This window comes from Thunnus thynnus, chromosome 19, assembly GCF_963924715.1.
Source record: "Thunnus thynnus chromosome 19, fThuThy2.1, whole genome shotgun sequence".
Classification (NCBI taxonomy): domain Eukaryota; kingdom Metazoa; phylum Chordata; class Actinopteri; order Scombriformes; family Scombridae; genus Thunnus; species Thunnus thynnus.
In genome coordinates this window covers 27388536-27411397 of record NC_089535.1, presented here as the reverse complement: position 1 = coordinate 27411397, position 22862 = coordinate 27388536, and the positions used below count along the sequence as shown (strand labels likewise).

Here is a 22862-nt window from a genome sequence, read left to right as displayed (position 1 = left end):
CTTTACTTCATCCTACGCCCTTTTCAGACATTGAAAGGTTATTATTTGTGTTGCTTACTGAAAGTTTGCTGTTATTTTGTTTTGTTTCGCTGCCTATATATTTTATTTTGTTATTTTAACAAGATAACAAAAAAATAATCTAATCTAATAACACGTTATATTTTCAAATTCTTTTAGCAAAATTGGCAATACTCATTCACAGACATATGGATGCTACATCATCACAGCTCATCTGATTGGTTGTAGGTCTATCCATTTGTGTCAAGAGGCATTTTAGTCTGCACCTGTTGATAACATCCCTTGGAAATAGAAAATGAAATGAAATGTTATCTCTCTACATTATGATCTAAATGTTGCTACAAGCTGTGTCAGTAACTGTATATAATTCTGGTGGACAATCTCTTTTATTGCTATAGACTGATAACTCGTAGTGTCACTTTTATATTTATCACTGTAGGATGTGTCTCATTACCATGTTTACAGGACCAGTGGCATATTTTATATATATATAAAATACTTTAAAAAAAAAAAGAAAAATAAACGTTAACTGAACATACAACACTGGAAGTGTTTTAGCTGATGTGTTTGGTTTTACAGCACATTTATTGTTCAGTCTCAGCGTTCTCATCAGTCTTGTTTTGGACAGCAGACAACGTTAGCAGCTAGCTAGTGAATAAATTGGAGCGTTTAGCAGCTAAAGAGGCAGATATTTTTTCTAAGGAGTTGTGAGCTAAAAGGAGTGAATGTTGTGTTTATCAGTTGGACACAAACATGAATCCAATGAGAGGATAATGTTGCTCTGTGTTTGCTGGATGTGGAAGCAGGCTGAGCTGTTAGCCACAAAACCTTTTTAAGGCTCTTTGACAGAATCAGGGCTGTAAATCTGTCTGGAGTGTTTTTGTCCCCTAAAGTCCTAAAACAATCCATGAATGCAGCTTTAAGAAAGACATCTGCTATCAGATTGAACTTTCAGTGGGATTTTAATGTTTATATGAATTTACAACAGATTGGCTGATTTTCACTATTTGTATCACATTGTCAAACTGTTGACATATTAATTACATTCTAATAATCTCCATCACTAACTGAGTCTGTTTATTTTAAACTTAACTCAGGTGTCCTCTGTCAGGTCCTCAATCAGGACTTCTGTGCCAGGAGCGTGCTCAGTTTGATCTTCCCATCCATGGAGGCGGTCAGACAGGTCCCGCAGTCCACTGCTGAGCACCAATCAACTGTCACCACTGGTGCTTTGTGCCCGCCCAGCGACAGCACACTCTCTAGAGCCGGCTCCCCATTGGTCAGCTGGAAGAGGGGGAGGGGAGAAGGAGGGGGACATGTTAGCAAATCAAAGTATAAAACATCATTTAGATTAAAATATTTATATTGATTCAGTGAGAGCTAAACAGAATAATAAAAAATAATGATAAACAAAAAAAAATCAATACGTGAAGTAATATATATATATATCTATATATATACACAACTTGAATACAAATTTTAAAGGGCATTTCAATGAGTTTAGATGATGAAGGTGAAGATGAAGGTGTATTTACTCTGTATATGAGTCCTCCAGAGCTGGAACAGGTCAGGACGTGTTGTCCTTCAGAGTCGAAGGCGAAGAGTCGACCTCGAGGAACCTGAACCTGAACATTCATTCACAAACTTAGACCTCAGTGTGTCGTTACATTCATTTTTTGTCATCTATTTCATTCTTCTACTCATTTCACTTCTAATTTTCCATCAGCAGGATTTATATCAGACCATCAGTTTGTACACAAACACGCAATTTGTGTATTTTTTTGTCTTTCTTCATTTATTTTATTTATGACTTAATTTACTGATTTATTTCCTATTAAGTCAGGTTTGGTTCTTCATCTGACTCTCTGTCATCAGGATGATAGTGTGTGTCAGGGTGCTGTGACCTTTGACCTTTAACCCCCTGACTGTGAATTATAATTATGGTGAAACTGTGATGTCATTCCTGCTTCTCTAAGTGACGTTTGTTTGTTTTTTGTGAAATAAACTAATGTTGAAGCGGTCTGTGAGGTAAACCAGCTGTTTCCATGGTAACACTGCATACCTGTTTGTACCCGCTGTATCCTGACAAAACGAAGGGGCCGGTGGCGTCCTGAGTTAAAATCTGCTCCGACTGCTTCACCCCACACCGGTGGATGTTCCACTGGATGAACTGCACACACACACACACACACACACACACACACACACACACACACACGTTTATTCACTTAATTCAAAAGTGCTGTGGCAGCTTCTTTCCAAACATGTAACATACCCTGCGACATTTAAAGATATTTTAAAAGTCAAGATTGAAAAGACATTTTAGGATCTGTAGACATTTTGTCACAATGTGTTTTCCACAAAATAATCACACACACACACACCTTGCCATCTTCTCCAATGCTGAAGACGGTGTTTTCATCATAGCTGAACTCCACACTGTAAACTTCTCCATCATGAGCTCTCCAGCTCATAGCACTCTCATAGCGCTGCATATCTGCAGCAGAGACAGACAGTGTTCATTAATATTTAATATGTTACAGAAAGTGCTCCAAAATCATTTAGACAAGTTGAACTATGTTTAGTGAAAGTTCATGACTTCACATCAGTGTACTGTACTGTAAAATGTACTGAGCTGGTTCAGTAAGTATTTAAATGCCCAGAATTGATTTAATCATCTTTGCTGAGAATAATAAATCTCTTTGGGATATTGGACTGTATATTTTGAAAGACATCACTTTGAGTTCTAGTGGCTTTGAAGGGCATCTGTTGTTATTTTAGAGATTCTACAGCAGGGGTCAGCAATTCGGTTCAACAATGGGCCAGTTTTTGCTCACTGGGGGCGTGGGGGTGGGGCACTGTTATACAGGTGCCGTGAAAACACATCCTAATATGTTTTGTTTCTTTTTTTTCTTTTACTTCATTCAAGAATAAAATTGGTTTATAAAAAAAGTTTGTTGTTGGTTGTATCTGAGGGCGTTTGCCATATTTCCCATCAGTAAGTGAGGGCTAATAGAGTGACAGCTAGGTCTGTAACGGTGAAGGAATTTCTCCTGCGATGATTTAGGGTGGCTCAACAGCGCGGCATACGGTCATATGTGGTATTAGCCTGTTTTGGTTTTTTTTCTTTTTCTTTTTTTTTGTGAAAATCAAGGTATGTTAGTCTGATTTTGTGTCAGCCGAATTGAGCAGCAGTACCTGATGAACACAGAAAACAGTTTAAATCGTGTTATAGCAGGAAACTACGTTGGCCTACAGCCAAGTCCCTTTAAATCTGGGATTTATGAATGGAGTCTGGCTGGACGCGCCTTTAGATTGTATGATTGGTGGAAAACTACTTTACCTCGCTGGTTTTAAGGCAGCATACTCGGCCGGACAGTGACCCAGGAGAGTCTGAACATATAACCGAGACAAGGCACTAGCTTAGCTTGTTAGCCTTGATGCTAGCTGCAGGAGGCTCAGGTGAGGCTCCGTGGAACCCCATGAGCGAGAACTCAGCACTCGAGATGCTGTGCACAGTGAGTGGGATCCTCTGGAGCCTCCGGACTGGAGTGGGGAAGCCACCGAACATTCAATAGACACGCATTAAAGTGTAAAACAAGAAGGGCCTAGTCTTATGAAAATAGAAAAAATGTGAGCATAGCGCGGTTGTGGCGCTTGTCTATGGCGCTGTATTGCAATATTGCAGTTATTGCGACAGCAGCTTACGTTAATATTCATCTGGCAAAAAATTACTCATAAACATGAACATATCCTCTGTGTTACACTATGAGAATAGAAATAAGTAATAACTTATCCACATACAATAGACAGTGCTTCATCACTTCAAAGTGCTGTTACTGACACAAATCTGTTCTGCTCAGATTGTTATTTACCTGTTATTAATCTGGTAAATTTATAAGATGTTACAAAGTAATATTCATTGGGATATACATAAGCCTTGTGTTTACATTGTTATCTACTGTAGATTTATGGTGAGTCATGAAAAATTTGCTGTCATCTATAAGAGGAAAACTTCAGCTTTTGTTACAGGGCCAAATGTTCTTGTTGGAGGGCCAGATTTGGCCCATGGCCCACTATTTGCCTACCACTGTTCTACATTGTAAGAGATGAAATGCAAATAGTTAACAGATGATTAAAAAACATCATTAATTGCATCCCTGATAAACCCTGACCCTGATAAACACTGACCAAACAGTCTGATAACTCCGTCAGCGGCTCCAGTCACCAGCAGGTTTCCGTTGTGATTGAAGGCCGTGCAGTTAATGGCTACTGGTTCAGGTTCTAACGAGAACTGGAGCTGAGAGACGGACAGAACGACAAGAAATACATACATTAAAGCTAATGCTATACATGCTAACACTAACATTACAAGCATTAACAGGTTATGATTACATTACACGTTAAAATTAGTGTTAGCATGTAATGCTTATCATGTCAGCATGCGAAAGGTTACATGTTTAACATTAGTATGGCTCAGCTGTACATAGAGCTTAACACTAACGTGCTATATGTTCACATATTAAGTGGTAAGCATCTTGATCTTAACTAACATGATGTTTGCTATGACAGGGGTGTCAGCTCACTGCTCCTTGATGCAGGTTTAATGTAGTTCAACACTGTTCAGTTCATAAGTAGGCCGCTAGGCTATAGTTTTGCATATTTGAGTCTTATTTTTCTTATCTCAACTTTTATAATATTTCACCTTCTGTTCTAATAATACTTTGGTGCCAATTAATTTTCAGTAAGGTTTACTGTTTAAAATATACTGTATTTTTGGCAGGTTGAACTTCAGTATAAACATTTTGCTCTGCATCCAGTGACCTGTGAGGACATCAGGTTTGTCACCAAAACAATGTCAGCAAAATGTGATTGGAGCTCACAACTGTTGGTACTGCTTGTTAGCTAAATAACTATTACTGAACTAACTGGTTAATTACCTGTTGTTTGACAGTTTTGGTGTCCCAGAGTAGCAGCTGTCCAGACACTGGTATAGGAAGTCGAGGAGAAGATTCAGAACTTCCAGATTGACTCAGAGCTGCAGCCGAACAGACGAATGACGAACCGCTGGGACTACAGGCTAAAGACAAGATACTGAGAAACAGAGGATGTTTTTTTTTATTATCAGAATTTATACTTCAACAACAAATATTCTTCATTGTTACATGACAAAATGTCCAACTCAAGTGTGCAGTTTTTACAAAGTCTACGGATTATTTCTATCTAGTCTTTTTCATCAAGAAATAGTTCCAGATTGTAACTAAACCTAAAACCACAAACTGTCGTTTTTAGCCATGCTAGCAGCTTTTGGTGTTGATTGAATTGTCTTGACATCCATAAGAAGGACTGCCATGAACTTTGGTACAGATATTCATAGTGCCCAGAGGATGAATCCTAATGGTGACCCCATGAGTTTTCCTCTAGTGCCAACAGTAGGCAGACATTTGTGGTTTTTAGTGTCTCGAATTGTCTTGATAACTACTGAAAAATTGCCATGAAACTTACCGACATTCATGCTCCCCACAGGATGAATCGTAATAACTTTGATGATCCCTTATCTTCTCTAAAACTTGTCCAAACATTAGTTTATGACCAAATACCTTCAAAATGAAGGTGCTGTTAGCATGCTAACATACTAAATTAAAATAGTTAACAAGGTAAACATTATACCTGCTTAAGATCAGCATTATAAGGATGTTAGCATAAGTTGGCATTTAGCACAAAAAAAAAAATCCCTGTGCCTAAGTACAACCTCACAGAGCCACTGGCATGGCTGTAGGCTCTTGTTACATTTGTAAGATCTGTTTGTTTGCAGATTAAATAAATTATTAAATAAAAGTCTTAATTAGTGAGACTTAGAGGTGTTGGTAGGTGTATTTTTGACAGAGCTGGGCTAGCTTTCCCCCTTTTTTTCAGTTTTTACACTAAGCTAGGCTATTCATATAACCATTGCCACTGACATTGATACAGATCTTCTCGTTTCATACTCTTAAGAATAATTCCCAAAATGTTGAAATGTTCTTATTAGGCTACTTGTATTACCAGCTGAGGACCTCCAAGATAAATAATTTTACAGTTCTACATACAGTACAGTTACTTAAATCAGTACATCAGACAGACAGGTTTACCGTGGGTGAGTTTCGTCGATATTCATCTCATAAAGATTCTTCTTGGCATCTGTATCGTAAAGCCGCACTGTGCCAACGCCGCTGCCTAGTAACAGCTGACCACACATAAACAAACACACAATCACACACAGCAATTTGTTTTTGTCCTGGAGACTTATTTTAATCATCTTTACCAACCACTACATAGTGGTAGTGGTGCACCTAACCCTAAACCAAAACCCAGTATTAACCCTAAATTTTCCTCCTGCCTTTTGTCCCAGAATGGGAAGCAAGTCCCCACATGACTGTGTAAAAAATGTTTATCCCCATGATGTAATAGAACACTTGTTAATGCAAGTCACACACAAGGTAGTTGCAGCTATGTCAAATATCCAAACTTTTATTAGAATCAACATCTATGGAACTACTGTTAACCTTTAGTGTTTATAACCTATGCCATGTTTCAATTTTTTGTGTTACATGGTATTCATATATACTGTATATATTTAATTTTATTTAACCTTTTGTTGCTCATCCAGTTGCCATTTTTGTCTTGGTTATCCATATTTAAAGTTCAGTGTATTGTCTATATTTGGATAGGTATGGTATGTGAATATTGTTTAAAGACAATAAATAAATAAATTATGGATATATGGATAAATCAAACAAATAGTTTCACTTTGATAATTGAATATCTCATAGGATCACTATGTTCCCTTTAGTATTCAAGTTATTCCCAGAGCTCAGAAGTGTTATGAGTGTATCTTGTAAATGAGAAATTCTGTGTCCTTTATCAGTTTAAAAGTATTCTTTACTAAGTTCATGTGCAGCCTGTCATACCAGTCTGTCAGGTTTGGTGGCCCACTCCAGAGACAGCAGAGAAGACTTTGACATGATGGTGGCTTTTGTCTGCATGATGGGGTTGAATGACCACACCTAAGGAGGAGAGGAGGAAGGCTTTATTATGTGGTTCGATTAATTATAAATGGTAATTACAATATGCATGTTTTTATTTTCTATGTTCATATAACCCTAAAAGATAAATAGTGGAGATGACCTTAATAACTCCGTCTACATCCAAACTGGCAACCCGGCGACCAGAGCAGTCAACCCTGCAGGAGGGAGAATGATTAATGCTTAAGGTTTTGTTTTTATCTTTGAAGTGACATCAAAAGCTAAGTGAAGTCCACTTCCTCAGATGGTTGAATACAAACCTGCAGTGCATGATGGAGGAATGGTGTTCTCCATACTCCTCCTGGCTGAGTTTGATGAAAGGCTGCTCCACTGACAGACCTCCTCCCTCTGCTCCTCCTCTACTGCTCCTGCTATTTAAGGAGGAGTCAGGGGCTTCGCCAGAGGTCTCAACAGGAGGCTCCATCTCCCCTGCCTCCCCCTTCTTCTCTGATGTCTGAAGACAACACATGAAAGGACGCAATCAGTGTAAATGGAATCAGCGTCCAGTCCCAGTAGCAATAACAACAGCCAATCTCCAAACATCATTCAGTTCATTTGAATAGAATAGCTGCTCTAGGCAGTAAAGTGACTGAGTCAGACCCAAATTACCAAGTCAGACAATAAAATTTGTTTTTAGTTCCTCGTGAGATATGTATTGCTGGAAGCTTGGTGTTGAAGTGACTACTTGCAGGTTACATGGCGAACCACTGGGTCTGGCGAGCTAACTGGAAGCACGCTAGCTAGCAGGTAATATGCTGGGATTAGCCAGCCAAAACTGATTGCCAAGCTAGCAAGCTTGCTACCACTTAGCTACTACCAATTAGCAAGTTAGCTAGCTTGTTCACAACTGAACGATAAGTTAAAACAGTTAATACAAGGGAATGTATATGCTGCAAGGACTCCATGAATGGAAGTCACTGTACCCAGCTATTGTTCACCAACAATAGTTCCAGTACACAATTCCCTGTAAAACCACAACTCTACATTTGTTTGTGAACAGGCTAAAGAAACGAGATACAACATGCTAATTGGTAAACTTGAGAAGTGTTGGCAAGTGTATTTTTGAGCTTTGGAGAGAGCTAGGCTAGCTGTTTCCCCTTATTTCCAGGCTTTATCCTAAGCTAAGCTAATCACCTCCTGGCTATACTTACATACTACTTGAATTATTCCTTCAATAAAACTGACTGAACAGGCAAACACAGATTTTGTAAAAATGCACCACATGTATATGACCACAGCTCTAATAATGCCAGACATCACCCAGAACCACCCCTCAGGTACCTGTGATGGTGGTTTGGAGAAAAGCTCCTTCCTCTCTTTTTCATGATCCTGGATTCTCTTGTGTCTGGGATGTGTCTGCTGGTTTGTTTGCTGGTTTGTTGACTGTTGGGATTGGGAAATTGAAGGTTCACTGGTTGATGCCTGGCTGGAAACTGGCTTCACCTCCTTAGCTTGGACTGCCTCTTTTGACTTTGTGGTCTAGAAAACAGAGATTAATGTTAGATAAAGATGATGATCAGAAGCCAATCACTTGGTTCCAGACTGCTGAATCTTAACCTGTATCTCTGTTTTTTCTCAGCAATTCAAATAGGTCTAGTGTGCTCATTGATGGCTGTTTCCCCAGGAGAGGAAAAAATGACCATTCAGATCTTTGCAGGTGGGATTAAGAAAGGGGATGTCATCTTTAATTGCCAGAGACAGAAAAATAGCAATGGAAAAAAAGGCTACAAAAATGGTGGCCATTGTGGATGAGATGGACTCAGCCAGGTTGTTGTAAGTTGACTTATAGAAATAAAAACTCTTAAATCGATACACCAACTTAACTCGTAACTGGTCCAAACTACCACTAACACAGTAACAACAAAGACTACTGGAAGGGTACATCCATCACCACTGTTTGGTTAGGACAAAATCCTCCTACATCCCAAGAGACAATGGCTGGCATGAACTCAATGTAAGACTGAAAAATGAGGTGAAAACTAAATGAAAATTTGTTCAGGTTAATCACCTGGCACCAAAGACCAGCCAGTAGGAGATGGTCAGTTCAGAACTCGCTTTCCAGCAGGCTTTACCCAGATTTAGGGGATTGGAATTCAGCATGGTAATTTTCAAAATCTCCACTCAATCTTGCATCAGAAGGAGGTAAATGATCTCCTGAAAGCTATACTTGAGTAAAAACTTTCTTGACTTTGTATTTGTAGAGAGAAGTTGAGAGGTTTCCTATTCACTTCAACACAGTCCGAATTTTCTTGGAGCAGCAACTAAGCAATAGCAGCTGAAAATGCCTTGGCTCTGACTTCAACACTCAGCTGACTGGTGAAAACACCTGAAAATTGCTTTTCCAAACATCCAACCAACTGGGGAGTCAAACAGGTTTGCAAATTTAGTAATTTGGCAGCTCCTGTGGCCTACTTTAAGAAAATTCAGTTTCCTGTTTTCAATCTTGCTGACCTTTTTAACTTCAAATTATAAACCCCTGCCCCACTCTCACCTGACTGATTGGTGGGTCCTTTCTGCCCACTACTGCCTGGCTTGGTGAAGACCCAGTGGTGACCTGAGGCGTTTTCCCTGGAGTGCGCCGGCCTTGTGGTAGGAATGTAGAGAAGAAGTTTCTGGAAGGAGTGGCGGAGGTGCTGATGGCACGCTGGCTTGACACCAAGTCCCTAAAATCACAGAGGGAAAGTGAGGACCTTTAACAGCAAGACTATTGAATGAGTACAAGACTAATCCAAGCTGTAATGGAGTCAAGATTAAAGAGCATGCAGATATTGTCTGGTAAGAACAGAGCAAAACTCTGTCCCAGTTCTACTCCTTAACACTTCTCCTCATTTTGGAGTTGCGGTCAGTTTGACCCCAAAAACAGAAAGCTACGAGTCAACATGGTAAAAATAACTCCACTATAAAACAAGACATTCATGAATGACACAATTCAACAGCAGCAAGCAGTCAGCAGTAGAACAGATGTCAAGAAATATAAGGTTCAATTTGTGTTATCGTTTGTCCATGTTTTACCATTGCCTAGCTTTAGGCTCCAGGACAGCTGTTGTACATATGTTTCATTATTGATGTTATCTTTCTCACTGTTCTGATGCCAGAAAGTGGCAAAGAAAATTTAATTTGTGAATCCTTGCGAAAGAGAAGGAGCTAGAAGCCTGGTCACATAGTGACTGCTCACAGCTCACAGCTAGTTGTCAAACTACTGTAGCTGGTGAACTAAGCACCAACATGCTAGCCTACCAGGAACACGCGCCAGTCAATCAAAATAGCTCTCCCACTCAGCTGGGTTGCCAACTGTCAATTGACAAGTTAGGTAGCTTTGTCGCTAACAGGACAATAAGTTACAGGTACAATAGTTCGAGATACCATCGCCTCGTGTCTCATGGGTCTTTTGTGGAGCAGTTTCAATAGCAGAGAAGGGTTATCTAAAACAAATTGTCAAAATTGTCATGTATAGAGCAAAATATCTTTACATCTACTTAATGGATTGGCACAAATTTTGGTACAGACCAGGGGCGTGTGGTTAATTAAGGGCGCTGGGGCACCACCCCTCCTACAAATCCAATTGTGATATACATACTACTTATTGTTGTGGTATATGTGTATAAATTTCAGTTTTTACACTCACATAAATCATACATAATTACAGAAACATGCCATGACTAATGAAAAAGCACTGCCTACAGTCTTTGTGTGGCGATTTTCCACCAAATTGCTGCTTCCTTATTAGATAACATTTACCCCCTGAAGGCAAGCAAAACGTACATGGATCGTTGTGGTACTGTGGTGATAATTGTACAGTGAAAGCAGTTGGGGTGGCCAATAAAAGATACTTTTTTTAATTTTTTAGAAACCACTAGCCTTGTCGGTAGTCACCAGCAGCTAGCTACCTAGCGCCGTAGCCTCACCTAGTGGATAAGTCACACCATACCACTGGTACAGACATTCATGTTCCCCAGAGGATGAATGCTAATGTTTTTGGTCTCTTCCTCTGACTTTTCCTTTAGCGCCACCAGCAAATTGCACAAGCAAAAACTCATTTTGGACCTCAACTTCTACCTGTTTGGTTTTATTTTCAGTGATCATTATAACCTTACAGAGACCCTGGGTGCTGAGTGAGGGTTGGGGGTGTGTTTGCTTGGTAGCAAGTTTTTAAATTGTATTTATATGCACCATGTATGCCAAATTTTCATATGTGGTATGAAATTTGAGCTGTTGTCAGAGCCTGTGATGCAGCATGGCACAAATAATTTTCCAATCGACAGAACCTACAGGCAACAGTCGTTGCTTAAGTTGGTGATGTGTCTAAGTTTTGATCAACTCCTCATCTAATCAGCTCACTGTGGCTGTTTTTTCTTTTAAACAACAAAACAAAAATGGCTATAATATGTCCATACACTCATGGAGACCTAATTTAATGCATCAAAGTGTAGTACAAAGTGTCAAATGCATTCAATGTACAAAGCTGTCAATCAAGTTTAGTCACAAATGTAAACTTTATGTTTTTGGGATGTCTTCTTTCTTATTCTGATAACGTTAAAGAAAAACTGGTGTTCAATTATTTCTTATTACTTACAAATAACATTCATCTGAACTAAGAGCTGGTGTTGAGACTTTCCTGTTAAAACCACAAACGTCAACCTCATAGTGGCGCTAGAGGAAAAGTCAGGGCATTGTTTGCTAGCACAGTATTTATTTCATTGCTATGCTGATGACACCACTCTATATAGGTATTGATCCTGGTGATCATTTTCTGTCTATCACATATGAAGCAGGCTAGAGTACTGCAATGCATTACTCTCATGTCACCCTAACAAAGTCTATAGTGGATACAGAATGCTGCTCTGGCTTCCAGACCAAAAACGCAAGAGTGAATAGCTTGTGCCAGGTAGTGTGCAGAATGAAGAGCAGCAGAAAACAATGTTATGGACTACATTGGAATGTAAACAATCTCAAATCATTATTCTAAGCTGGTATTCCCCTACTCTCACACATTCTGCCATGCTTGAGAAGTCCTACTAGGATCAGAGAATAAAGTAACAGACCGCCGGAAATTTAAAGATGCACAAAATTAACTTTCGCATCATTTATGTCCTCAGTAAAATTGTATTCACCATGACGTCTGCCTCCCATCAAAGCCTGAATCCCATTAAACACTTGTTGTGGAGGTCAGTGCACTTGGGGTCAAAGTTAAATTGAAATTTTGCCACACAACCTGGCCAGAAAACCCTGCTGATAAATCAGCAAATTGCTCGTCGCTATGATTCATATAGCTTCTGCTTTTGGTTTGAAAGCCATGAAATTTTAGGACTGTAACACTTGACTATAATATCTGTGTCTGGTAGATGACATTACCAAGCCCGTCCAGTCCTGTTTTTACCATCCAAGAAATATCTCCACCACTTTCGAGTTTCAAAGATGCTGAAATTGTCATACATACCTTTGTTTCAGGTTTAAACAACAAATCACTCTACAGGATCCAACTAGTAAAAAATGTGGCAGCCAGACTTTTAACTAAAACCAGGAAGAGAAGAGCTCTGCTTTTCGCGTCTATTACACTTACTACCAATTTGTTTTAGGATTGATTGTAAGATTTTATTGATCACTTTTATGGCATTACGGCCTTTGTCAGCCTATGAAAACCCTTAGTGATTTTTTTAAGAAAATAGATCGTACTGACAAGAAACAACAATTCATCAGGTGAATTGTTTATTTGGCAACATCAACCGCATCACAGCACACAATGTAAAAACAGCATAAATATTATATCATTAACAATAAGTTAGTGTTGGTTAAAAGCTTTTTAAAGATTTATCTTAAATGAATAAACACAAAATAACTCATCAGGTTTTTTGTCTGCTTTAAAGTGCCTTAAAATTCTTTTAAAAGTGACTCTAGGATGAAGATAAATAAGGTTTCTGAATGACAGTCTGTTACAACTTCACTTGTCTAAAAAGAAACAAAAATAAAACAACAACCTCTCATTCCTCCCTCCTCTCGTCATCATGTTTTCCGCTCGTGATGCTACTGTTATACGGAAGACGATCAACGCCAAAAACATTAGTAATTTAATTCATTTCCCAATTCTGAGGAATTAAGTCAGGGCATTATTAAGTGAGGCATTACTGAATCACATTTTTTTGTAAGAACTCAGATTACATAAAATTAGCAAAACAACTTTACCACGTGTCATTCACTAAGACGTCAGCCATATTGTGTTCTCAAATTCAAATGACATATGAACTATTCTATACAGTTGACACACTAAACTTCATAGTGAAACTGACAACTTTTAAAATAAAATACCAGTAAAACAAATGCAGTTACTGCAGTGAGGTAAAACCAAACAAGCTAGCATGCTAAAGTGCTGACATCAGAAATATTTCATTTGTCTGTCCTGTACAAAAAACACTGAAATATGATGGATAGAAATTCTGCTCTTTAAAAGACCATTTAAGAAGAAGATTTAAGATGGCTGCCATCTGCAACTTACAGTACATAATATAGTTTTTGTTTTTCATTTATGTGCTTAAACTGAAATGAAACCAGAGCTCAGTTTATACCTGATAATATAGTATCTCTGTTTTGAACAGTTTGTATTCAGAGGAATGTACCGACTCCTGGTAGAATAAATAACTTTGGTTAAAAGCATTACGTTGTTGACTCTCTGTCTTTTACATAAAGAGTCAACACATACAACATTTAAAAAACTGACAAAATGGCAGCCATCTTAGTAATAATCAGTCATCAGTAAAGACAGTGATGTTAGTGTCTCACAACTCAGTGTCTCCCAGTCGGTCCATGTTCTGGACATACGCCGGCAGCTTGTGGTGGACCATGTCATCTACGTCCCTCTGGTCTCGACTCTCTGTCTGCAGGGCGAACAGCTGAACGAGAAAAGATGAGACAGACGGGTCAGATACAATGACAAGAAAAATTATAATCTGGCACTACTGAACCCAAACTTCAGCACAGGACAGGAGACAAAATCATTAAACCTCAGGGTATGAGTTTTTTAAAAAACCAATTGAGAGGACTTTTCAACTAAATTATGGGGTGAAATAGCGGCCTTTTCATAAAAAAACAAACTTTTTAATCTAAATAATAGGACTATTTTGAAAATGTAATCATAGGACTTTTTTTTTAATCGAATGAGGTAACACTTTATAATAAAATATGGAACATCAACTGACTTTTTGACTTTATGAACCATTTAAAGCAACTGCTTGAATTACATGAGACTTTAAGCTTGCATTTGAAATATTTCTTCTATAAAAATATTGAGTGTTAAAACATTCTTAGAAAAAACACCGTTGGGAGTTTATTTCATGGTTTTAACTCACCAGCTGACGGAACTGTTCATTCTCTTCTGACAGGCTGGTCGTCTTCTGGACTTCAGCATCAAAACTCAGCAAGACTGGCTGGGGTGAAAACCAGTTAAGGAATGGAAACCAGCAAGTTCACAGTTTAAATGACACACAGACACAGTGGATCAGTGTAATGACCTCTAACAGTTCAGACGAACATTACAATGTCTTCACTATTAAATCTAATTCAGTTACAAACATTAAACAACATACAACATTAAACTGTGAATTTATATCTTCACTGCTGCAGTTGAAGGATATGCATACACTGGAAGAGGACAGACAGGAAGTTGTGCAGTGAAACCAGGAAGGTGTCGGACCACTGGCGGGAGAAATAAGGAGAGAAGGCAGGGTTCTGCTCAGGTGCTGGGATAAACGGCAGGATGAACCAATCACGCCACTCAGCCTGACCCTGCAGCTCCAACGCCTGCTTCTGGAAAAACTCCTGAGTCTTCTCCAGGTTTCCTTTCTGGGAAGAGGACAGGATGGAGGGATGATGGTTCAAGAGAGATTTTTAACTGCTGTTCTGTTTCAGAAACGTACAGTAAAATGTATTTCCCTACAGGATGTTACCTGGATGGTGTTGATGACGTAGTATCTGTACAGGCTGGTTCTCAGTTTGTTGACAGTGGATCGGTAAACATCCTCCAGTCTGCAGAACAGACGTCTATCCAGGTAAAGCCAGTACTCCTTCAGACCAAACAGGTCAAAGCTCTGGATGAACTGCTGCAGCTGATCGATGATCTTATCCACCTGCAGATGGACAAAGTTTTAGAGACAAACCCAAACATGGTCACTTTTTGAAATGATTTGTCTACAAAACATCCTTTTCTTGCTTAAGGAATAAAACGGTTAAACAAAAATGTATACAACTATATTTCAATCAAGTCGTACCCTGAAGCCTTTCTCCTTGTCAGCTTTGATCTCACTGTCCAGGTTTTTCAGAGTGCTGGTGAAGCCGCGGTATATCAGATACTCTCTCACATGCTCATCTGTTCTCTCCACTGCAGACCCCATGGTGACCCTGCAATATAATACAATGTATTATACAGTTATGTAATACGGGTTTCCTATTAATTGACAACCAATATGAAGTTGTTTCAACATATAGAGAAATTTCTTGTTTATTTCTGTTGGAAAAAGATTGAAATATTCTAATTGTATTGGTGGATTTTTTTCCTCTTGTTTTAGGAAAAAGGTTTTTATGATTTAATTATAGAAAGAAATTACTGACGGTAATATGATGGATTTTTGTTGTAGTGTAGAGACTGTGTGGGTGCATGAACATTAATCATTCCCACGTTTTGGTCATGTGAATAGATGAAAATATTTTGGGAGAACATATGTTTAACCTTTAAGAGAGATCCAATAGGACAGTAAGATATTGTATCTTGGTCTGTAGCTCTGTAAATTTTGTATTGTTGCCTGTAAAAGGCCCAAAACTGGAATAAAACAGAACCTTTCATACCTAAAGGCATTGGAAGGGAAACATTTGTGATGGATAACTGACTTTTGAATTCACTTTTGAAGAAATGGATCCTCTTCACTGCAAACAAGGACATGCTCATGGCTGGATTTAAAGAAAGCTAAGGACTCTTTCTTTTGTGAAATACCTTACATACATATATATATATATATATATATATATATATATATATACACACATTTTATAATAAATGGAAATAAATCTAAATCATTATCACCACTATTACAGAACAAACCAAGGTGATGTAGATGTTCATTCATCATATACTCACTGATCATTAGTCAAAATGTCACTGAAACCATGAACAACAGCCACTAATAGAACACCTAAATATCAACACTTTATCGATATATTGGTAGTAATATCATAATAACATGCCAGTTAGTCTCACTTATTAGACTAATGATCTTAATTAGCTTCATCTGCAAATCTGGTCTATTATCAACATGCTGGTAAGATGTTGACATTTTTGGCTGAAGTTTGGTGATTTTCATCCTGTTTAGTATCCAAACACACTTTAGGTTGACCCTAAAGTACAAATTCAGTACAGTTTCTCGTGTCTTGCTTACAGGGCAACATTAGCTCAACATTATATACAGCATAAAACTGTGACTGAGACTCTTTTGACTTTATAACAAGCCTAAAGCGTCGTCTGTCCAATCTAACGGTTTCTGTTGACTAATCGGTAGTTTTGATTCCTTCCGTTGCAGACAAAGTGAACTCTCAACACAAACTAAAAGATAAATCACATTAAAATGGACACAGTCATTGGTAAGGAAACTGGCGAAATCAAGCATCAAACAACAGTAACGTCGCGCTAAATGAAGAACATTTGAGTTATTGGTTTTAAATTTGAAGTATCACAGAAGCTGAAGATAGTAGCTAACATCCGCGACATTTTTACATAGACTAATATTTTGTCCGATTTAAATCATTTGTATTATTTCTATGCCGAGTTGTCACATGAATCGTATAGATTCAGGAAATGTTTTAGGTCATCGCTCAATATTTCCGTACCTTTGTGGATAATAAAGATTGTCTTCAATTGACAGGATTTTCAGTGGAGTTTGGTTTCTTCGTGCGAGTGAACAGCACGTACCGCCGACAGACAAAACCTTCACAAACCGGACACAGAATGAGCGTACTTTAGGTCCAAATATCGCCTGGTGTCCAAAGCTGTTCCTCTGTCACATTCTGAGACTTAAATCATAAAATGTTCACAACAACCAAGCGAAAACTCTCTTCCTGTTTTCTTTTCCTCCTGACAGTCATGTGACAATTTCATGTGACGTAGCAGCTAGGGGGTTGACACAGAGCGCCCTCTGATGGTAAACATATCGTACTACATCTTGAAGTAAAGATCTCCAGTTCACTTCCATTGCTAATGTAATGATGTTTTTTTTTCGCAAATTACAAAAACAAAGAGTACCTTCACAATTTAGTGTTATAATTGCATGTTTGAAAATACTTTAATCTTCCGTTATTTTATTTATTTATTTGAACTCCTTGACTGTTCTTGTTTCCTTCTTATCTTTAGGTACTTCCACATATAAGATTTTAATTGTTTAACATTTTTGTTATGATAACTGGAAAGTGTAAAAATATTTCAATCTTGGATGTATTAAAGTTGTGACAAAGAGAAGCCCTCTGATGGGCGGTGCACGAGACTGAACAATATATGAAGTTAAAATGGAAAGAAAAGTCGTCTCTGTGGCTGATTTGCTGCTGAAAAAGCTTTGAAAACAATTTTGTTACTACTAACAAAGTTAAAGAGGAGTCCTATACACTCATTCATAAATGTTGCCCCTCCACATACTATCTCAGAAAATACACAAACTCGTTTGTTTTGGCGTTGTGAATATATAGCCATGAATTCTGGACATTTATGGTTACCTGCTGCTAAACTTGTTCTCAAAGTCAAAAAGAACAACTTTTGGTTTCACATATTACAGTAACACACATGTAGATTAGAACTATTTTCCCCCCAAGTTAGGCTATATAAATGTCAACACGGAGGCAATTCCTAATTCTAATTCTCATAATAACTAAAAACATGTCTTTGCACCAGGATGTGTGACAGGTGCGTCAGGGGGCAGCACAACTCCAATAAATGTCTTGCTTATTGTTGGTATATAGTATACCAGCTGTTGTAAATAAATAAGTATGCCATATATATATTTACTCATTTAGAATGTTTTGGTCTACAAGTCCTTCATCACAATAGTTCCAAATACATAATAGCTGTTAGGGTAAATTGTCCAATCAGAGAACCACAAAAATGACGTCAATTAGTGAATGAAACACACATAGGAAGCCAAAACGTTAGAAAAAGACAAAAGGTAAATAAGAGTAAAGTGCCGATGTTTATCATAAACATGCATCTAAGACTAGTTAAATTACAAATTAATTAACAGCAGACTGAAAAAGAAGAAGACCAAAGAAGAAAGAAAAACATAAAGCGGAAAGTAGCCTAAATTCCATGAGAAAAAAACATGATAGTAAACTGACCGCATAGCAAAAACATAAATATTAAAACATGACAAAAAACAAATTTGTATAATAATTATTAGAACACAATAGAAAACACACTAACAGTACGTTATATCTACATACAGAGATAATCTATAAAAGATCTCGGATCAGAAAATATTAAACAAGGGTCAACACGGGCGTCACATGGTTGCTATGGTAACATGGTAAACAACACCGAGCTGCTCTGTGTACACTTACCGTAGCAACAGTTAAACAAGAAGCTGAGAAAATGTCAGCCAGGAGAAAAGAAGGAGCAGTGGAGGAGAACAAGGAGAGCTTCTCAGAGGAGAAGAGGAGTGCTGAGGAGGAGGACTTTGAGGAGGCGATGAGGGAGGCTGCCTCCTCCGCTGCTCCCAGAACAAAACATGGACCACCCAAACAACACATCATCCTCAACATCCCGGAGGCGGTGGATGACTTCCTGAGGAACTTCCTCCGGAGAGCCGGCTTGAGCCAGACTCTGGACAGTTTTGAGGCCGAGTGGTACGGCTCCGCGCAGAAACTGCTGACAGAAACCCTGAGGACGTCTCCAGCTGGGGTCTTCTTCATCCCTGATGCTCTCACACACAGGCAGCTGCTCCAGAGTGAGCTGGAGACGGTCCGCAAGGAGACCGACCTGCTCAGGCAGGAGGTGCTGGCTGCAGGGGAGAGCCTGGTGAGGATGCAGAGGGAGAGGGATTTTCACCGGCAGCAGTACCGGCGAGCTGCTGAGGACAAAAACAGGCTGATTGAAGACTTCAAACAGCTGAAGAAACATCTGGAGTCCTACGAACCGGCGCTGAGGAAGCTGGACGACAAATACCAAGCAGCTCTGAGGCAGAAGATGCTCCTCAGTCTGGAAAAGGATCGAGTTCAAAACACCACAGACGCAAGACTGAGTCAAGAAAAACCCAGAAACAAGACAGAGAGAAGCATCAAAAAGAGCGCTGATAAATCGTCAGCAAGCACCAGCAGACATCCAAAAGATTCAGAGTTCTCTGTCTGCAGCAGGCCGGTCAACCTTCACCTGGCACAGGTTACATCTCAAAAATGCAGAAGCCCCAGTTCCTTCAGCCTGTCCTGCTCCATCAAAGCTCACAAGCTTCCTATCAGCTGCATCGACCTGCACCCGCGAAAACTGATCCTCGCCTCTGCCAGTGACGACCGCAGCTGGAGGCTGTGGGCGCTGCCGGCCAGCGGAGAGAAGGTAACTGAAACACACACCTGCATGTATCTATGAGAGAGATGAGACCAGATGAGATAACATACGAGATCGGATGAAAAGAGATGTGAGATGGGATGAAATGACACAAAGGATTACATTAGATCAGATACTTTTATTATTAGTTAAAAGAACATGAGATTGTGTGGATCGTAGAATGAAATGAAATATAATGAGAAAAAAACGAGTCATGAGACAAGTTGAAAATGAGAAAAAAGGGACAAAATTGATTAAACAAGATGAGATGACATGAGGTGAGAGATAAGATGTGATGAGACAGATACGTGGTAATTTATTTGTGAACAGAGATGAGGTGAGATACAATAGCCTACAAATGATAAGATTAAAAAAGACACACTAAGTGTGGGAACAGACAATATGAAATGAAATGATTCTGTAAGTTACAAGATGAGTTGAGACAAAATAAGCTACAATTCGGTGAGATGAGGTGAGCTAGTTATGAGAGACGAGACCTTGTGAGTTAAGAGGATATGTTATGACATGGGACAGACAAGCTAAGATATGAGATGAAACAAGATACTATAGGATGAGATATACCATGAAATAATATCAAAGGATACAGCGTTAGATCAAATATTATTAAATGCTAAGCTGGGATGAGACAAATGCATAAAAAAAAGTAAACAATATAAATTGATGGGAGGAGACATATGTTTAAGATATGATATGACAAAATATTAAGCACTGAAGTGACATTAGATGGGATGCTATTGACGTAGTTGAGATATGACAAATTAATGACAGATGGGATAGTGTTGGTTATGAATCAAGATACTATAAGAAGAGATATGAGATGAACTGAAATGTCCAGTTGAATAAGATGCTGTCAAATTAATTGAGATACTATTCAGACAAGAAGAGATAACATGAAATTGAATGAAACATGATGAGATCAAATCAACTGAGATACTTTAAGATTTGAGACAAATGAGATCAGATGAGATACTTCAAGATGAGATATCAATGACAAGGGGAGTGTCCAGTAAAACAAATAGATGAGATTATAAATTATTTCTTATCATATAAAATAAAAAAGACCAGAAACTGTTACTAAGATGAGGCAGGATGAGACCAAATGACTTAAAAGAAGATCACTTAAAAATAAGATGAGATAGTAAAAATTTGAAATGAGGTAGTAAAAAATGAGACAAAATGTGGCTCACTCTGATTGGCTGATGTACTGTTATGATGTCATGTGCTGTGTTGCCAGGTTGGTCAGATGGTGCTGACAGGTGAGGATCACTCTGATTGGCTGTCTGGCTGCAGTTTTCACCCTGAAGGAGGAAAACTGGCAACGACCAGTGGAGACACTACAGTGAGTTCATCTTCATCACCGCTTCACCTCCACAGATACAAGATTGACAAGTAAATACCATCATAGAGTGTCTGAGTGAGATGTTGTTCCATCACGAGCCTTCAGAACAGCTTCAAAGCTTTAGATTCTCCAACTCTGGACTCTACTGGAGGGATGAACACTGGTCTTCCAAAATATATTCATGTAATTGGTGTTTTGATGATGGCTGCATTGTTCTTCCTGCAGGTGCGGCTCTGGGATTTCTCTCGTGGCTGCTGTGTGTTGACGCTGTCCGGTCACAGCCAGCCCACCTGGGGCTGCTCCTTCCATTCCTGTGGTCACTTCCTGGCCTCCTGCTCCGCTGACAGAACCGCCAAGTTGTGGGACCTGAACAGCCAGCGCTGCCGCCTCACACTGCGTCGCCACACCGCCTCCGTCAACAGCATCTGCTTCCTGCCCTTCTCCAACCTCCTCCTCACCTGCTCGGCTGACAAAACCCTCGCCCTGTGGGACGCCAGGCTGGGAGTCTGCACTGCCACCTTTCATGGACACCAGCACCCCTGCAACCACGCCACCTTTGACCTAACAGGCGAAGTCGTGGCCTCCTGTGACTCCCACGGCCTCGTAAACCTGTGGGACATCAGGAGGCCTGCATTAGCAGTGGCCACTGTAGATGCTGGGCCGCTGGGCGCCAACCAGGTGGCGTTCAGCCCATCAGGGAAGATGCTGGCGGTCGCCAGTAATGACAGTCTGGTCAGGCTGGTGGAGGTGGATTCCCATGCAGTGAGCAGCCTGTCGGGTCACAGAGATGGCGTACAGAGCGTGACATTTGACCACAAGGGGGAGATTGTGATATCAGCAGGGAGTGACGGGCTGATTAATGTCTGGTCGTGATATAAATGACATAATGTGAACAAAGAAATGAGAAACTGAGTGAATACAGCTAATGATATTTTAGATGACAATCAAATTGTTTTCAGCAGAATTTGGTTTTCTTGTGATCATAAAAGAGACAGTTTCAGTACCATTACCAAAAGCAATATTTTCTTTGATACCTTAACTTGAGCAATAAGTTTTTTGACAAAAATCTTTTCAACAAAAGAAGCCAAAGTTCCCAAATGTCAAATGTCTCAACACAAACAGCTGTGCAAAAGCTTTAAATAAAATACAGACAAAAGTGGGCAAAATTATGATTTAATTCAAGAAAGATTAAGTGAACGAGACTATGAAGCTATGAATCATCATTCAAAGCTTTTAGTTCTTGACAGTTTTTGATACTTGGTGATACAGATTTTGATCAAAACCCAGCTCTAATCTCACTATAACAAGCCTATAAAGAATTTTCTCATGATCATGATTGTCTTTTTTAATGCAAACACCTTTCATGTCGATTCCTGATCTCTGAGGAAATTCATAACAATTTATAAATTAATAAAAACATCTGTGAACCATGTGGACTCAACCCCTTAACATTGAACACAAAAGCCTTCAGTTTTAAGATACATTAAAAGATACATAAAATACATTACAAAAAGTTGTGGTTTGAGAAAATTAAAGGAGCACTCCACTGATTTTACATGTGATGTTAAGTTTGCTGGTCATGGTTGTATAGGTATAAAATGTTATATAATGTCTTCTGTGCCTCTGGACAAGCTTTTACGAGTGAAAAAATAATGATGTCATAGCACAGGGCTATCTTATTGGGCTTGGACATAAAATTTGAGTTTGAAAGGTGGGCACTTATAAGGCAGGGACGGTCTAATGAATAGACGCCATCCAGGTACATTTTGGGAAATGTAGGATCAAGTGTTTTTGTAGCTTGACTCAAACCAAAAGTTGAGATATCTGAGCCTCTGTTTGAGATGCACTTCCTCTTTGGTCTCCC

At 39.1% G+C, this 22862-nt stretch overlaps 2 protein-coding genes across 2 annotated transcripts; one reads left to right on the top strand and one right to left on the bottom strand.

Moving 5' to 3' along the window:
• Positions 1-961: 961 nt before the first annotated feature.
• On the bottom strand, positions 962-17213 carry wdr91 (WD repeat domain 91). The gene is made up of 18 exons (XM_067574980.1): positions 16947-17213; positions 15338-15467; positions 15017-15196; positions 14706-14912; positions 14420-14503; positions 13854-13963; positions 9571-9742; positions 8361-8558; positions 7340-7533; positions 7183-7237; positions 6966-7061; positions 6147-6241; positions 4959-5112; positions 4210-4318; positions 2403-2515; positions 2081-2188; positions 1554-1643; positions 962-1302 (listed from the first exon to the last, which is right to left on the bottom strand). The coding sequence occupies exons 2-18, from the start codon at positions 15458-15460 to the stop codon at positions 1138-1140; spliced, it is 2253 nt and encodes a 750-aa protein (XP_067431081.1). The 5' UTR covers positions 15461-15467; positions 16947-17213; the 3' UTR covers positions 962-1137.
• A 1313-nt stretch (positions 17214-18526) lies between these two features.
• LOC137170727 (sperm-associated antigen 16 protein) lies at positions 18527-22329 on the top strand. The gene is made up of 3 exons (XM_067574283.1): positions 18527-19647; positions 20894-20998; positions 21224-22329. Exons 1-3 carry the CDS (start codon positions 18691-18693, stop codon positions 21869-21871), a joined length of 1710 nt encoding a protein of 569 aa, XP_067430384.1. The 5' UTR covers positions 18527-18690; the 3' UTR covers positions 21872-22329.
• Positions 22330-22862: the final 533 nt, after the last annotated feature.

Bases quoted from the DNA above. Each gene is read 5' to 3' on its own strand.
- LOC137170727 (XM_067574283.1), top strand. From the start codon at position 18,691: ATGTCAGCCAGGAGAAAAGAAGGAGCAGTGGAGGAGAACAAGGAGAGC. The intron at 19,648-20,893 runs GTAACTGAAACA...CTGTGTTGCCAG, and splicing joins TGCCGGCCAGCGGAGAGAAG to GTTGGTCAGATGGTGCTGAC. The intron at 20,999-21,223 runs GTGAGTTCATCT...TTCTTCCTGCAG, and splicing joins CGACCAGTGGAGACACTACA to GTGCGGCTCTGGGATTTCTC.
- wdr91 (XM_067574980.1), bottom strand. From the start codon at position 15,460: ATGGGGTCTGCAGTGGAGAGAACAGATGAGCATGTGAGAGAGTATCTG. The intron at 9,743-13,853 runs GTGAGACACTAA...CTGTGATTTTAG, and splicing joins CGACTGGGAGACACTGAGTT to GGACTTGGTGTCAAGCCAGC. The intron at 4,319-4,958 runs GTAATTAACCAG...TCCGTCTCTCAG, and splicing joins CCAAAACTGTCAAACAACAG to CTCCAGTTCTCGTTAGAACC.